The sequence below is a fragment of the Tachysurus fulvidraco genome, chromosome 11, assembly GCF_022655615.1.
Source record: "Tachysurus fulvidraco isolate hzauxx_2018 chromosome 11, HZAU_PFXX_2.0, whole genome shotgun sequence".
Lineage (NCBI taxonomy): Eukaryota > Metazoa > Chordata > Actinopteri > Siluriformes > Bagridae > Tachysurus > Tachysurus fulvidraco.
The window spans coordinates 7,534,328-7,547,757 of record NC_062528.1 but is presented as its reverse complement, the minus strand read 5'-3'; the positions used below and the strand labels follow the sequence as shown (position 1 = coordinate 7,547,757).

The window sequence follows — 13,430 nt, the reverse complement described above, 5'->3', positions numbered from 1 at the left end:
CGATCAAAGATCATCAGATTATTAAGGTATTAATAAATAATAATCTAATGTCCTTTTTTTTATAGTCTCAAATAATATGGGTCTATTTCTGATAACCCATGCCTTGTCTTTATTAAATTATTATAAAGTGACAGTATTAATAGATTCAAAATATTCAGAGATTATTCACTTTCATGCATCTGCTATAGTTTCTGAATTGATTCAGTTGAATGACTTAAATATGAATTATTTGTTCCATGTCAAATATGTGTTTCAATATTTGGAAAAAATTTTAACGATTAAATATTGTGTAGAGAATTTATTATAAATATTAAATAATTTATTATTTAAATATTATTTATGTAAATATAATTTCACATGAAGGAATTCTTGGTTTGCATATTTCCTAAAACCCCTAGACAAAAAAGTGAAAAATAAACCAATACCTTGTGATGATACAGTGCATGAAATTGTAATTTTTCTTTATTAATTTGAGATTAATTTAACTTTAACCACATGCTACGGTAATTGTGAAGCAGACTTGTGAGTTAACCGTGAGTTCATTATATTTAACTTAGTAAGTTAGATGTCAGTATCCATAATACTAAATTTTTTTCTATTATTTTTAATACTGTTCACTTCTATATAAAAGTGCTAGGAGATGCCAACCTACATGTGGTCTTTGAGGACAACAACCTCCAGTCTGTAAATTTATAATCACACCATTCACTGTCACCCAAATGAGGATGAGGTTCACTTTGGAGTCGTTCCTCTCAAGGTTTCTTCCTCTTCCATGTAAAGGAGTTTTTCCTCGTCACCACAGTCACCTCAGGCTTGTTCATTGGGGATAAATACAAAAACATTTAAATATTTAAATAAAAGGTCTCCAAACTTTGAAGATGATCCTTCCACCAAACAGGACACGTTGCAAATATTAGTTAGAGAAGTGAAAAAGAGAGGTTAAAAAAAAAAAGTAGTGTATAATAAAATGACTAGTAATTGTGAGCTTCAGAAACGGATAACTTCCCCAAGTATTTAAATGACGTCCTGATAAATCAGATACATTACAATTTCCTAGAAAATGCTCAAATGTTATAGTTTGCATTTAAAAAAAAGCAATTGTACATAACGGTTCATTCATCAAGTAAGCACTTTATCCTTGACAGGGTTAATATCAAACAAAAATAAATAACTAAATAAACAAACAAAAGAAATGAAAATTGTGCTGTACCTAAAGGACAACTAATGAAACACACCTCACTTCATACTCAAGCAATATGCTTTAATATCAAAACAAGAAATTTTAAGCTGGAATGTTATCATTTGCATCTTTCCATTGGATATTAAAATAACCCCCTCAAAAAGTGTCATCTGACAAGTTTTTTGTTGTTGTTTTTTTTTGGGAAGATACAAAAATGATATTGATGAGAAAATATTTTCCACTCAAGAAAAATCAATACATATCAGAGGACTTCTACTGTTTTGGTATTAAATCAGGCTGAAGAAAACATATGATACATTGGGAATTCCTAATATTGACGTATGTTAGTATTGTTGGATAATATTGATGGATTTAAGTGCTTAGATTTAAATTTCTTAAAATCTTGCAAATCGTCAGATTTCACTTAAATTCTGAATTTGACTTTCAAATTTAGAGCAAAGAGTGAACATATTTTTCCCAGTGCAAGTGAAGAACAGATTTGAGATTGAAAATGACAGGTTACAAGAAGGACCATGTCAGTGTTTTTGTCCAGAGTGTCAAAGACATTTAAAATACTCTTCAGAAAAGGTAGCAGCTATCAGCACAGAAGAAAACATTTCGATCGGATGCAGTTTCTGCCTTTATGTTAATCACTACAGATTTATGTGACTGATAAATTACTGTGAAAACAAAGAATAAAGGTGGAAATGTGATGCAGGGAGAGAATTTGTTTAAAAAGCAAACAGAAAACAAGATTTTGTCCTAGATGGGTGTTCAATGCACTGATAAATAAAATGGTAAGAAGTTTGTCAAAAAAAAAAAGGAAAGGAAAGGGGAAAAAAGGGGGAAAATATAACTGCCATCTTAATTATAGAACACAGTGAAAAGCTATTTATATTTCAACACAGAGCCAACATCAGTTCATTATGAATGAGCCTAGAATCAAAAAAATTCTTTCATTTGTTTTGGGTGGGAAAAGTCATTACTTAAGAACAATATTTAAGAAATGTGTGGCTCTGTGAGGTCACAATATAGAAAATATATTATACTAGGGCAACTCTCAAGCTGCTCCTATAATTTATTTGAGGGGTCGTGAAGACTCAATGATCCAGATTCATGATGTGAGGATAACGGTGTCCTCGACTTCAAGTCACAAAGCTCGAGGTCCGTTCATTGGGGGTTTTTTGTGTGTGTTACGATGTGGTTCGTTTACCTCTTAGATTCATTTTATATAAACATATATAACTTCCTTTGCCATACAAACAAATACACAAATGCTGCACGCCACTGGGAGAGACTTGGACATTCTGGTTGTACTGTGTCCGAACTGTTACACAGGTAGGCAGGCAGGCTAGAAACATTTCGCTTTAAAAGTCTTTAGAGTATCTCATACTTGTCGACAACAAAGGAAGTCTCGGTGGAGAATTTCACCGGGCTGTCCCCGTCTACATGGGTCACTTTGGCCACCTATAATAACAGGGAATAGATTTGTTTTTTCGTGATTTATTAAAAGTAATAGGTATCAAAAAAACAACAAACACTACGACTCACCAGAATGTTGGAATAGTTGCGTTTAGACACAAATGAGACGTTCAATGGGAAGAAGTCGTTTGGTCTCCCGGCTATGCTGAACTCCATACTTCCGGTCTTGTTGTTTTCATCAATGACAGGCAGAGACCATTCAAGGATGTTTTTCCTGCTGTCATGGCGATACTCACCATCGAGATCTCCAACAACAGGGGCACCAACTCCTGCCCTGCAGATTTGAGATGAATGGTGTAAGGAATTTGGGGGGGGCATTTGGAATTCTTCAACTACAACACTATTGTAGTTGAAGAATTCATAATAGTTCAATTGTGGCCTGATACAAAGCATAGCTTGTTATCATCTAAGGTTTTCCTTACATCTGTACATCTTATATTACTGCAATTTGGGAGCACTGACATTTTTAAAGTATTTTATAAAGTACATCTCCGTTTTACTTTAGAATTAATGAGAACATCTCACCATATCAACTGTTTAATTCTGTATCTGTTTAGTGTTTCAACAACCTTCTGACAAATGAAAACCGATCCTTTTGTATCTGCGTTCTTTTCTCCCCAGTTCACTTTGTGACTGTCAACCAGCATTTTGTCTCCTATCAAAGGACAGGACACCTGAAGCCAACCCCATTTCTCATGCTACTTCATAAGGCAGTTTAACATGTGCTCTCTGCCCTCTCTCTCATACATGAGCTCACAGATACCCACGATTGGCTAGAGAAAGCGTACGACAAAGCAAAAGCTTTAGATGTGCTTTAATAGAAACTTACGGCACTGGGATGGTGATGACTAAATCGTTGAGTTCGAGGCCCTCCTCCTGGAGCTCATACTCAATGTTGACATCGCAGCTGCTGCCACTTTCTGAAGGCCAACAGTTTACTACACACAAAATATTAACAGCATTAATAGGCAAATCGTGAACATACTTTTTGGGGCTCATTTATAGATAAAGTACTAGTTCTAACTTAAGAGTGTAATAATTCAAAAGGAACATACTGGTTAAAGGAATGAGGGACTCATCTGTGGTCTGTAGCCTCCACTTCAGGACACCCACATCGTTGTTGAGGGGAAAAGACTTCTCTGGGTTTTTCAGTCCAATCACAGAGTCAGCAGTGAACAGCTTCTTATCTACATTAGGATGGGTCTAGAAAACACACACACACAAAAACATTCTTATGTATATATACATACATAAATGTTTTAGATTCTATAGGCATTGTACTCAAGCCAAAAAATACAAAAAACCTCCAAGACAAAGCAATATGTTGGCAAATTTAGTTTTTCTCTCCAAACCCCTGCTCACTACAGAAATAACTGTGCAGACACTCTTGACTAGGGATGCCGGCCGATACCGATCCGATATCCATGTTCTTTTCTACCTTTAAAACTAAAGGATGTATACAAGTCGCTTAGTTAAGATTTATGTGTTTCTGGCATGAAAACACAAGAAACCTTAAAAAAGTATTAATGCAGTAACAAAAAGAAAGAACTTAACAGTTAGTTGTATAACAATCTAAACCATATATATATACTGTTAATAATACAATTATTAAATTAAATTATTTTCTAAAGAAAAGGCAATATTTTAAAGTGAATCTTATATTAGAACTCTTGAAACACAATGCATAATGTAAACATTAAACCTTGCACCCAAATGAGCGACATGTTTAATGCGTTGAGGTAAATGGAAAGAGCGCCTGCTAAACTTGCCTGTCTGTCGCAGGCGGTTGTGCAACATATTTCCCATAAAATTTATTATATTTATTTTCATTAATGTAATTTAAAAAATAAGTGCATTTTTCTTGTAAGTTCAAGCAATAGTCTATGATGTTTGCTGTTCATTAATCAACCACCAGGGGCAATGGGCGTGGAAAGCAGATAAAAAGTGGGCGTGTCCTGTCCCACCCACATATAATGGTTCTAACGCCCATGGATTTCAGGAAGCAGCAGCATGGTCAATGCTGTAGGTAAAACACGGAATGGAGTATAATCTATTAGGGAATTCCTCAAGCAGAATGGATTCGACTGGCGAAAAGTAATATAAAAAAAGACATATGCGCTAAATAGAGACGGTAAAAGTGGGTGGGTCCAAGATTATTGGTCTTTAAAAGTGGGCGTATCCTGTCCCACCCACATATAATGGTTCTAACGCCCATGGATTTCAGGAAGCCGCAGTGTGGTCAATGCTGTAGGTAAAACGTGGAATGGAGTTTAATTTATTAGAGCATTCCTCAAGCAGAATGGATTTGACTGGCGGTGCTCTGAAAAGTAATTTTAAAAAAATAAATAAATAAAAAAAGACATATGCGCTGAATAGAGACACCCATGACCACGGGTAGCGGATTTGGATCGGTCACGCACCACGATACCCGATCCACTCAAAATGCTTGGATTGGCGTTGATACCGATCCAAAATATCGGATCGGTGCATCCGTACTCTTGACCAAGAATTCTCAAGCATTTTGCATCCAGAGGTGCCTTTAATGGCAAAATAAACGTCATACTATTTTGAAACACCAAAATACGAAATTACCTGCAGTTGCACGCCTTTCTTGTCATTGTTGTTAATTTGCAAGCGGATGCGGCTGTATTTGTCATCCGAGACTCTCAGCGTGATTATTCCCAAGATCTCCATGTTCTGCAGCCCACCGTCCCGTCCACAGGTCAGAGATATCTTCTCTTCTATCTTCAGATGAACGCTGAAATGTTTGAGTACTAAATGAGCCACAAATCTAAAATAAGCTTAATGATCATGCAGAATGATGGTTAGGAGTATGAACTATACCATTCTGTGTTCACTGGAGGCTGGAGAACTTTAGATACATCTGAAGCTTTCTTTCCAGCACTTGGCATGATAATATTTTCTCCCTCCGACTTGAGTTTGTCTACAAAATTGTCAATCTCCTTTCCTTTGGCACCCAGCTTCAGTGCTTTACTAGGACCACTTGTTCTGGAGACACAAGCTCACATTAATTCTGATCAAAAAAGTAAGTATGAGCAAGAAAGAAATGTGCTGTTATGTACACAGGCCTTTTGCCTGTAAACATCAGTACACATACCTAACTGATACAGGAACTGATTTAGGCTTCTCTGGTTCCATCACCGAGTCTGTGATGATGGTAGCCGAGCTGCTCATTGCTGAACTTCCAAAGCCCCCAAAACCTGGTGCCTTTTTGCCAGCACGCTCTGCATCCCGTCTTGCCTGCTGCAGCTCTTTAGCCTTCCGCCTCATCTCTGCGTTCGCTTCTCGTTCTTGGGTCTGGTGTGAGGAGAACAATGATACATATCAGATACAGTTAAATCAGTAGCCCTTTTCCGGAGGGAATAAACAGATTTCATGTCGGAGCTGTTTCTATTTATTAAATTGTGTTCCAAGTTGCCGATCGATTCGAATATCCTGAGGGAAAACATGAATACCAAATGACATTTCTGAAATAAAAGTTTACTTCTGGTAAAATTCAATTCATTGTGCTTAACAGTGGTCTCAATGCGGGAACTACATTGACTACATTCTGAACCTCGCCACATACACCGACTATGATAAGAGTTGGCTGAAGGACAGAAGAAACAAGTATGTGCGAATAAAGAAGAAGCTGAGCAAAATAGCCACATAATTGTTAGCACAACATGTATAATCATCATCTGGTCACTAAATTTACTGAGAGGGAAAAAAAGAAACACTCTGTGTTAATGTTAATAACCTAATTAGCTAACTACTAATGCTATTTATTCTAGCCAAGTGAATTAGGTTCACTTGGGACCAAAAAAAGCTTGGGACTGCGTAGAACCGTTGTTAGAGACAACACACAATTATTCTTGTCTTAATAAGCAAACAAAGCCACCTCACCTCTCTGACTGCACGGAAGACCTTCTCCTCGTGTGAGTCCATTTCAGTGAAGGTTCGGATCTGGGCCAGGTTAACGTTTTCCCTGTAGCCCAAAGCAACAATTTCATCAAAAGCAAATATAAGATCGAAGCAGTGTTCAGAGATCTCACTCTCCTCCAGCACACGGCAGTACTCAGGGATCTGAAAACAATCACAGACATGTCTATAATCACTGCAATCCCATACTGAATGGAATACAATAAAGGGCAAGAGAGAGCGAGAGAGAGAAAAATAAAAGCAGAAAATCATTTCGTACCACACGAGAGAAGAGCCGCAGCGTCTCCAAGTCCTCCAGGATGTTGCTGTTCTTTGTGGTGACGAGAACCATGTAAAGCTTCTCTAATGGTTGGTAGACGTAGCGCACGCTGTCTGTCTCTACAAAGGTGTGCTGCTTTCCCGTTGTCATCAGTTTAGGAAAGGCAGCCAGGAGACCCTCGATGCGAGTGCGTGTCATCTCCACAAACTGCCGTGACACTATGGCTTTTCCTGACTTGGTGCATACTGCAGCTGCCAAGAGCACCTTAAAAAAGGAAAGAAAAATAAATTACACACGCATGAATAAATACACTACTAGAAAAGATCTATTGAAGTCCTAATCTAATCCTAATCTTCTGATCTGACTCGTGTATAACTTTTTTTAATGATAAAAATAAATAAACAAATAAATAGCTAACTACCTCAGACACTTTACATTTCTAATGTCAACAACAGGCAATTTTATTACACGTCATATAAAATAAAAAATAATAAACTGAAAAACTTATAACATAAAACGTTCTAGCCGAAGTCTTAATGATGCTTAATGATCATTTTCGGCGTTTTATGGCATCGCTTTATACCACAAGTTGTCAACAATTAAATTTTTTTTTAGCACAAATTAAAAAGTTTTAAAAAATTAGTTTCTGCATTATTAGTTAGCTATTTATCTATTAGCTATTATTAGTTATTAATAACCTAATTAGTTAGCTAATTAGGTTATTAACATTAACACAGACAGTGTTTCTTTTTTTCCCTCTCATCAAGTTTCTGATTTTTTTATTTCATTAAAATATACAATTCATCAACACCCTATATAGATAATTCATCAACGCCTTCTAACCAATCAGATTTGAGTATTCAAAAACACCCTGCTAAAAAATAAACACACAAATAATGTCTAAACATTAATAAAAATAAATAAACAACCAACAATAATGGCTAATAATAATAATGATAATAATAAAACAATCAATCTGAGAAAAAAAATTCCATTAATTATATTAAGTAAACGAGACGGTCAATTTAGTAAACGTTCATGATCTCCAGCCTGGAATTTATTAATATATTGTTAAATAAATAAATAAAATAAATAAATAAATCCTTCATGTATGTCAACAGGTTAAGATTCAGTTTTAAGAATGTCTTATAAAACAAAATCTTGTAAACTGCTTTTTTACAGTGTGATGGTGTGTGTTTGTGTGTGTACCTGAGCATTCTGTGTCACTAAACTTGCTCTGAATATAAATATCTAGGTACTGAATATGTATCAGTGTCATTTACATGACTTTTAGCTACAGCCGGCTAAATCACCAGAGCTTCTTAAATCATTTGTCACTCTTCAAAACACAGAAAGTCATATATTTTACAAGAACATACAACGATATACTGCTTTATATACGTAAGCGGTTAAAAAAACGATAACTATTTACGCTTAAAATGATAAATATTGCACTTTCTTAGCTAAGCTAACTACATTAGCAACCGAGCTACGAGCAGCTAGCTAACGTTACCCGATATTGACGTGTGACTAGCTCGCTATGACATCCGGCTAACTCCTTTATTTTGTTTATTATTTCTTTACGTGACGTGCTGGAGGAAATTGTTTACTAAAATAAAAGTGTATATAGTGTAAGACTGAACAGTTGTGTCGGTTGCGCAGTCTGCTGTCAGGAGTTAACTGGCTCTGTGTTAGCATCAAGCTAACTGACTAACTCTGTTCCGCTTTATACAGAGAGATAAAACTACTAACTTACCATTTTGGATCCGTCTTAAGGCGCTTAATTCAGCAGTCAAGGTACCCAATAGCTTCAGTAAAAACAATAAACGCCTGGTTAATAAAACGTAAATAAAAGGTCTTTGTTTATTTCTTGTGCGGTTCGAGCAGTCAGACTTGCAGCGGTACAAAAAAGCAGAGCCACGTCTCCAACCGGAAAAAGTTCCATTCTAAAACAGGTTTCTAAGAGGAGCTGAAGCTGCAAACAAAACAGCGCCTCCGTGTGGACAGGCGACACAATTCATACAGCGAATTAGGAACGCTAGGGAATCTGAGCTCTGAAGCTGATCTGGTAGCAAATAACCTCTCAGTTTATATATGATGTATTTTATATATCATGTGACTCAATTTGATATATTTGAATCAATAAAGGCAACTATTTGCATAACAAAATTCACAAAACAATACTGTAAAAATAAGGATAAAAATATTATACAGATAATATGCTAATCTGTATGCTACTTTGCTACTTATGCTATTTTTTTGGAAAGCTTTTAAATATGGAAATAAGCTTAAAATATTTCAGAAAAAAAAAAAATTGAAAAAAAATGAATTGCATTTGGTTTGTACATTTTATATAATATTTACTGTGGATGTAAACAAATATTAATCTATTAATCAAGTTAAACAGATAACACTGCAAGTTTATGATGGACTTTCTGTCAGAAATTATATATAAATAATAATAAATAAATAAATAGATAGATAGATAGATAGATAGATAGATAGATAGATAGATAGATAGATAGATAGATAGATAGATAGACAAACAAATACATAAATAACATTTTATATTCATTCATTCATTTTCTACCGCTTATCCGAACTTCTCGGGTCACAGGGAGCCTGTGCCTATCTCATCAGGCATCAAGGCAGGATACACCCCCGACGGAGTGCCAACCCATCGCAGGGCACACACACACTCTCATTCACTCACGCAATCACACACACTACGGACAATTTTCCAGAGATACCAATCAACCTACCATGCATGTCTTTGGACCGGGGGAGGAAACCGGAGTACCCGGAGGAAACCCCCGAGGCACGGGGAGAACATACAAACTCCACATACACAAGGTGGAGGCGAGAATCGAACCCCAAATCTGGAGGTGTGAGGCAAAAGTGCTAACCACTAAGCCACCGTGCCCCCAATTAGCTTAAAATATTTCAGAATTTTATTTTATTTTTTTAATTAATTGCGTTTGGTTTGTACATTTTATATAATATTTACTGTGGATGTAAACAAATAATCTATTAATCAGGTTAAACAGATAACACTGCGTGTTTATGATGGCCTTTCTGTCAGAAATTATATATAAAAAATAAACAAATAAAAAAATAGAATTTTATATGATTAATTAATATTAATATTTGTATTCATATTATTTAATTAATAATTGAATTACATTTAAATATGTACACATTAGTACGTTTGTTGTGCACTATTCTTTATTGAATGGTCTACAATATGAATAATATCATTATTATGAAATACTGTTTGAAAGACATTATTTTTACTAGCAGCACTACTGTGAACTTTTCTGATCTTTCTCTAAAGAAAAAAACCTGTAAACCAAAAGATAAAATAATATTAGGTGCCTTTTTTGTCTCATTCCTTCCCACCCCACCCTTTCTATTTTCTTTATCAGAATCAGAATCTTTCTGTCATTTCTGTTACAGAACACATGGATGTACTAGGATAGAGATAGTAACAATTAAATGTAGTACCTAAACAAAGCCTTTACTCTCTCTACCTTTCACGTTATAGTAATTCACACTAAACTTCCTGAAAACTCCCTTGCCACATATCCGTGCTTGTCCTGTAAGGAAATGCATTTTCTTGTATTTGACAGCTTGAAAGGTCGGGCTTCACAAAAGTTAATTACAAAGCTATGTTTCTCCATTCTTACCTGCGTGTAATGTAATGTAATCTCATCTCATCTCATCCCATTTTCTACCGCTTATCCGAAATAATGAAATTGGAAATTTAAATTATAATAAGTTTCATTTTTGATCCCTCTTGAAATGAAAGATATGTGACGTGCTGTCACTCTAATCATTAACACCTCTATCCATTTGATGGTAAAGTAAAGCTTGGAACGGTGCAAAAAAAATTAATTGTCCCACTGATCCCAAAAGTGCTGGTCAAAAATTCACAATAGCAAGAATGCCGGGAAAAGAGACTGGTGAACCCATAGGCTCTGAATTAGAATGTCTGTCATCTTATCTAAGTGGTTTAGGTTGACTATTATGCCTATTGATAGACATCTTTTGTCCCTCACTACATCCCAATTCCCAAATGTATGCAATGATTTTCAAGAACATGTCAGCTACACACCCACACACTGGCCTTTATACTCAAGTATTTGAAGAGAATTTGAATATTGCTGACATGGAATATCAGTCCACACTTATTTAAGGACACACAACAAACTATGATCTATTTGAATCAGCCAAGATAAATATACATCCTTTGAGTCTGGCAGCACTTTTAACCTCAGTGTGCGAAAGGCATCGTTCCTTGTCATATCAGGTATGAAAAGGCTGGAAATAGAGATATTGCAATGCATACATATTTTCAACACTTTACTAGTCCTCCTGGTTTCCATGGAAACAGTCCTTAGAATGTGTAATGTGGTTTGAATAAAATAAACTACGAAAGAAGCTAATGCACTCTATAGGGAACAGATCATTTGTTTTTGGATAAGGAACGTCAACTGAGGAATCTGATTCAGGACTAATTCAGATACTGATCCTAAAACATTTAAAATTGCATTAAAAAAATAATAGCATTTAAAAAAATGTGTCAAATCATTTACATATATCATCTTCAGTAAGAGTTTTATCTTGGGAACCCTCCTTAGTTAGTACACACATAGATATGGCTAACTAAGCAGTTTAGAAAATAGCAAATCCACACAGTAGAGCTGGGAATCTGGAGAACCCACAGAAAGTCTATACAGGTACAAGAACACACTAAAGCACCACACAAACAGTAACCTGGGCTGAGGTTTGAACTTTCGGACTCTGAAGATTTGAGTTCAATGTTTGTGAGATTTTGGGGATTTTTTTTTGCTTGTTTTTACTCTTACATTTAAAATGATATGCTTCTTCTTATTCTACGGTCTTCTTGTTCTTCCTCTTGTTGTTCTTCTTCTTCTACTACCTTTTTTCATCTTCATCTTCATCTTCTTCTTCGTCTTCTTCTTCTTATTATTATATTTCTAATCTGTGGGATGCTATTCCCTTTAAAGCTAGTTACAACAATCATTGTAAAGTCTTGCTGATCAGTAAGAGCCACAAGGTTCTGATATTCTGGAGCACATACTAACATGCTATATATAAAACTTTTGATAAACATTAATTAATTAATTAATTAATTCATTCATTCATTCATTCATTCATTCATTCATTCATTCATTCATTCATTCATTTGTCTTCAGTGCTTTATCCCAGTCAGGATAATGCTGGATCTAGAGTTTATTCTTGGAATGCTTGATGGGACACCAGTCCATGGCAGAGAACCATGTACACACATTTACATCTAGGGATAAAGTATGGTAGCAAATATAGTTTGTGTTAGGTGCTAATGACTAAATCTAAAACTGGGGACTCTGGAGCTTACATATATTATTATTATTATTATTATTATTATTATTATTATTATTATTATTATTATTATTATTATTATTATTAATGTTGTTTTTGAATAATTCTGCAATCTCTACACTATTGAGGCCTCACAGCTTTAAAGGTAGGGTCTCCGATATTTGAGAAATGCTTCTGAAAGCTGCGTTGGGTGATCAAACAAACGTGTAGCCAATGAGCAGAAAGGGGCGGGGCTTGTCAATATGGTCGGAGAGAGTGTACATTGCGCATGTGCGCATATTCACAGATTGGAGTTTCCCGAGTTAATAACTCCTGAGCTAAACGCTGTTACTACACAAAACGCGGTTGTAGCTGCCTCTCTACATTACTACTATAGAAAAGAGGTGTTATTTGTGTAGTAACAGCGTTTAGCTCAGGAGTTATTGACTCGGGAAACTCGAATCTGTGAATATGCGCCAACTTTCCGCTCCTTCAGTTCTCTCCAGCGCTGGAAAGCTGATCCTATATTAACACGTCCTTCTTCTTGCCTTATTCTTGCCTTCACTGTTAAAACCGCTTTCTGCTAATGTCACACTGCGCACTGAACACTCTCTCCGCCGCATATTGACAAGCCCCGCCCCTTTCTGCTCATTGGCTACACGTTTGTTTTGATTTTTGTTTGGCATGTCTCCTGACTCAGTTTTCTGAAGCATTTCTCAAATATCGGAGACCCCACCTTTAAGAGCCCTAGGTTCCACACTGAGCTCAGATTTCTTGGCATGTCTGTGTGAGTTATCCTGTTACTTTCCATAATCCAGAAATATGCTGTTAGGTTAACTGGCTAAACATCCAGTAGGTGTGAAAGTGTGAGTGTGTCTGTGTGTGTCTAATGTCCCATACAGGGTGGATAAGATAAGATAACATATGCAGATTGTACTTCATATTAAAAGAAACGGATTATTTATGTGGAGGAGTTAAAAAAGAAATACTGAATGTTGATGATCATAGATAAATAATAGAAAATGTTAATAATGTAACATTTATTGAACAAATTTGACCAATATTCTTGACATTTATGACTTTAGGACAATTGCACTTTACAGTTAGGTAATATTAACGTTTGTCAACTAGCTCTCAATACTGTTATTTTCTGCCTAGAGGAGGATTTTGTGACCACAGACCCAGTGGCCAGCCTCTTGGTTG

The 13,430-nt window shown here is 35.7% G+C and overlaps 1 protein-coding gene across 1 annotated transcript; it reads right to left on the bottom strand.

Annotated features, from left to right (window-relative positions):
• Positions 1-2,371: 2,371 nt before the first annotated feature.
• arcn1b (archain 1b) lies at positions 2,372-8,810 on the bottom strand. Its single transcript, XM_027174010.2, has 10 exons — positions 8,620-8,810; positions 6,864-7,127; positions 6,569-6,748; positions 5,781-5,980; positions 5,507-5,671; positions 5,255-5,420; positions 3,718-3,865; positions 3,492-3,600; positions 2,732-2,936; positions 2,372-2,647 (listed from the first exon to the last, which is right to left on the bottom strand). The coding sequence occupies exons 1-10, from the start codon at positions 8,620-8,622 to the stop codon at positions 2,558-2,560; spliced, it is 1,530 nt and encodes a 509-aa protein (XP_027029811.1). The 5' UTR covers positions 8,623-8,810; the 3' UTR covers positions 2,372-2,557.
• Between the last annotated feature and the right edge of the window lie 4,620 nt (positions 8,811-13,430).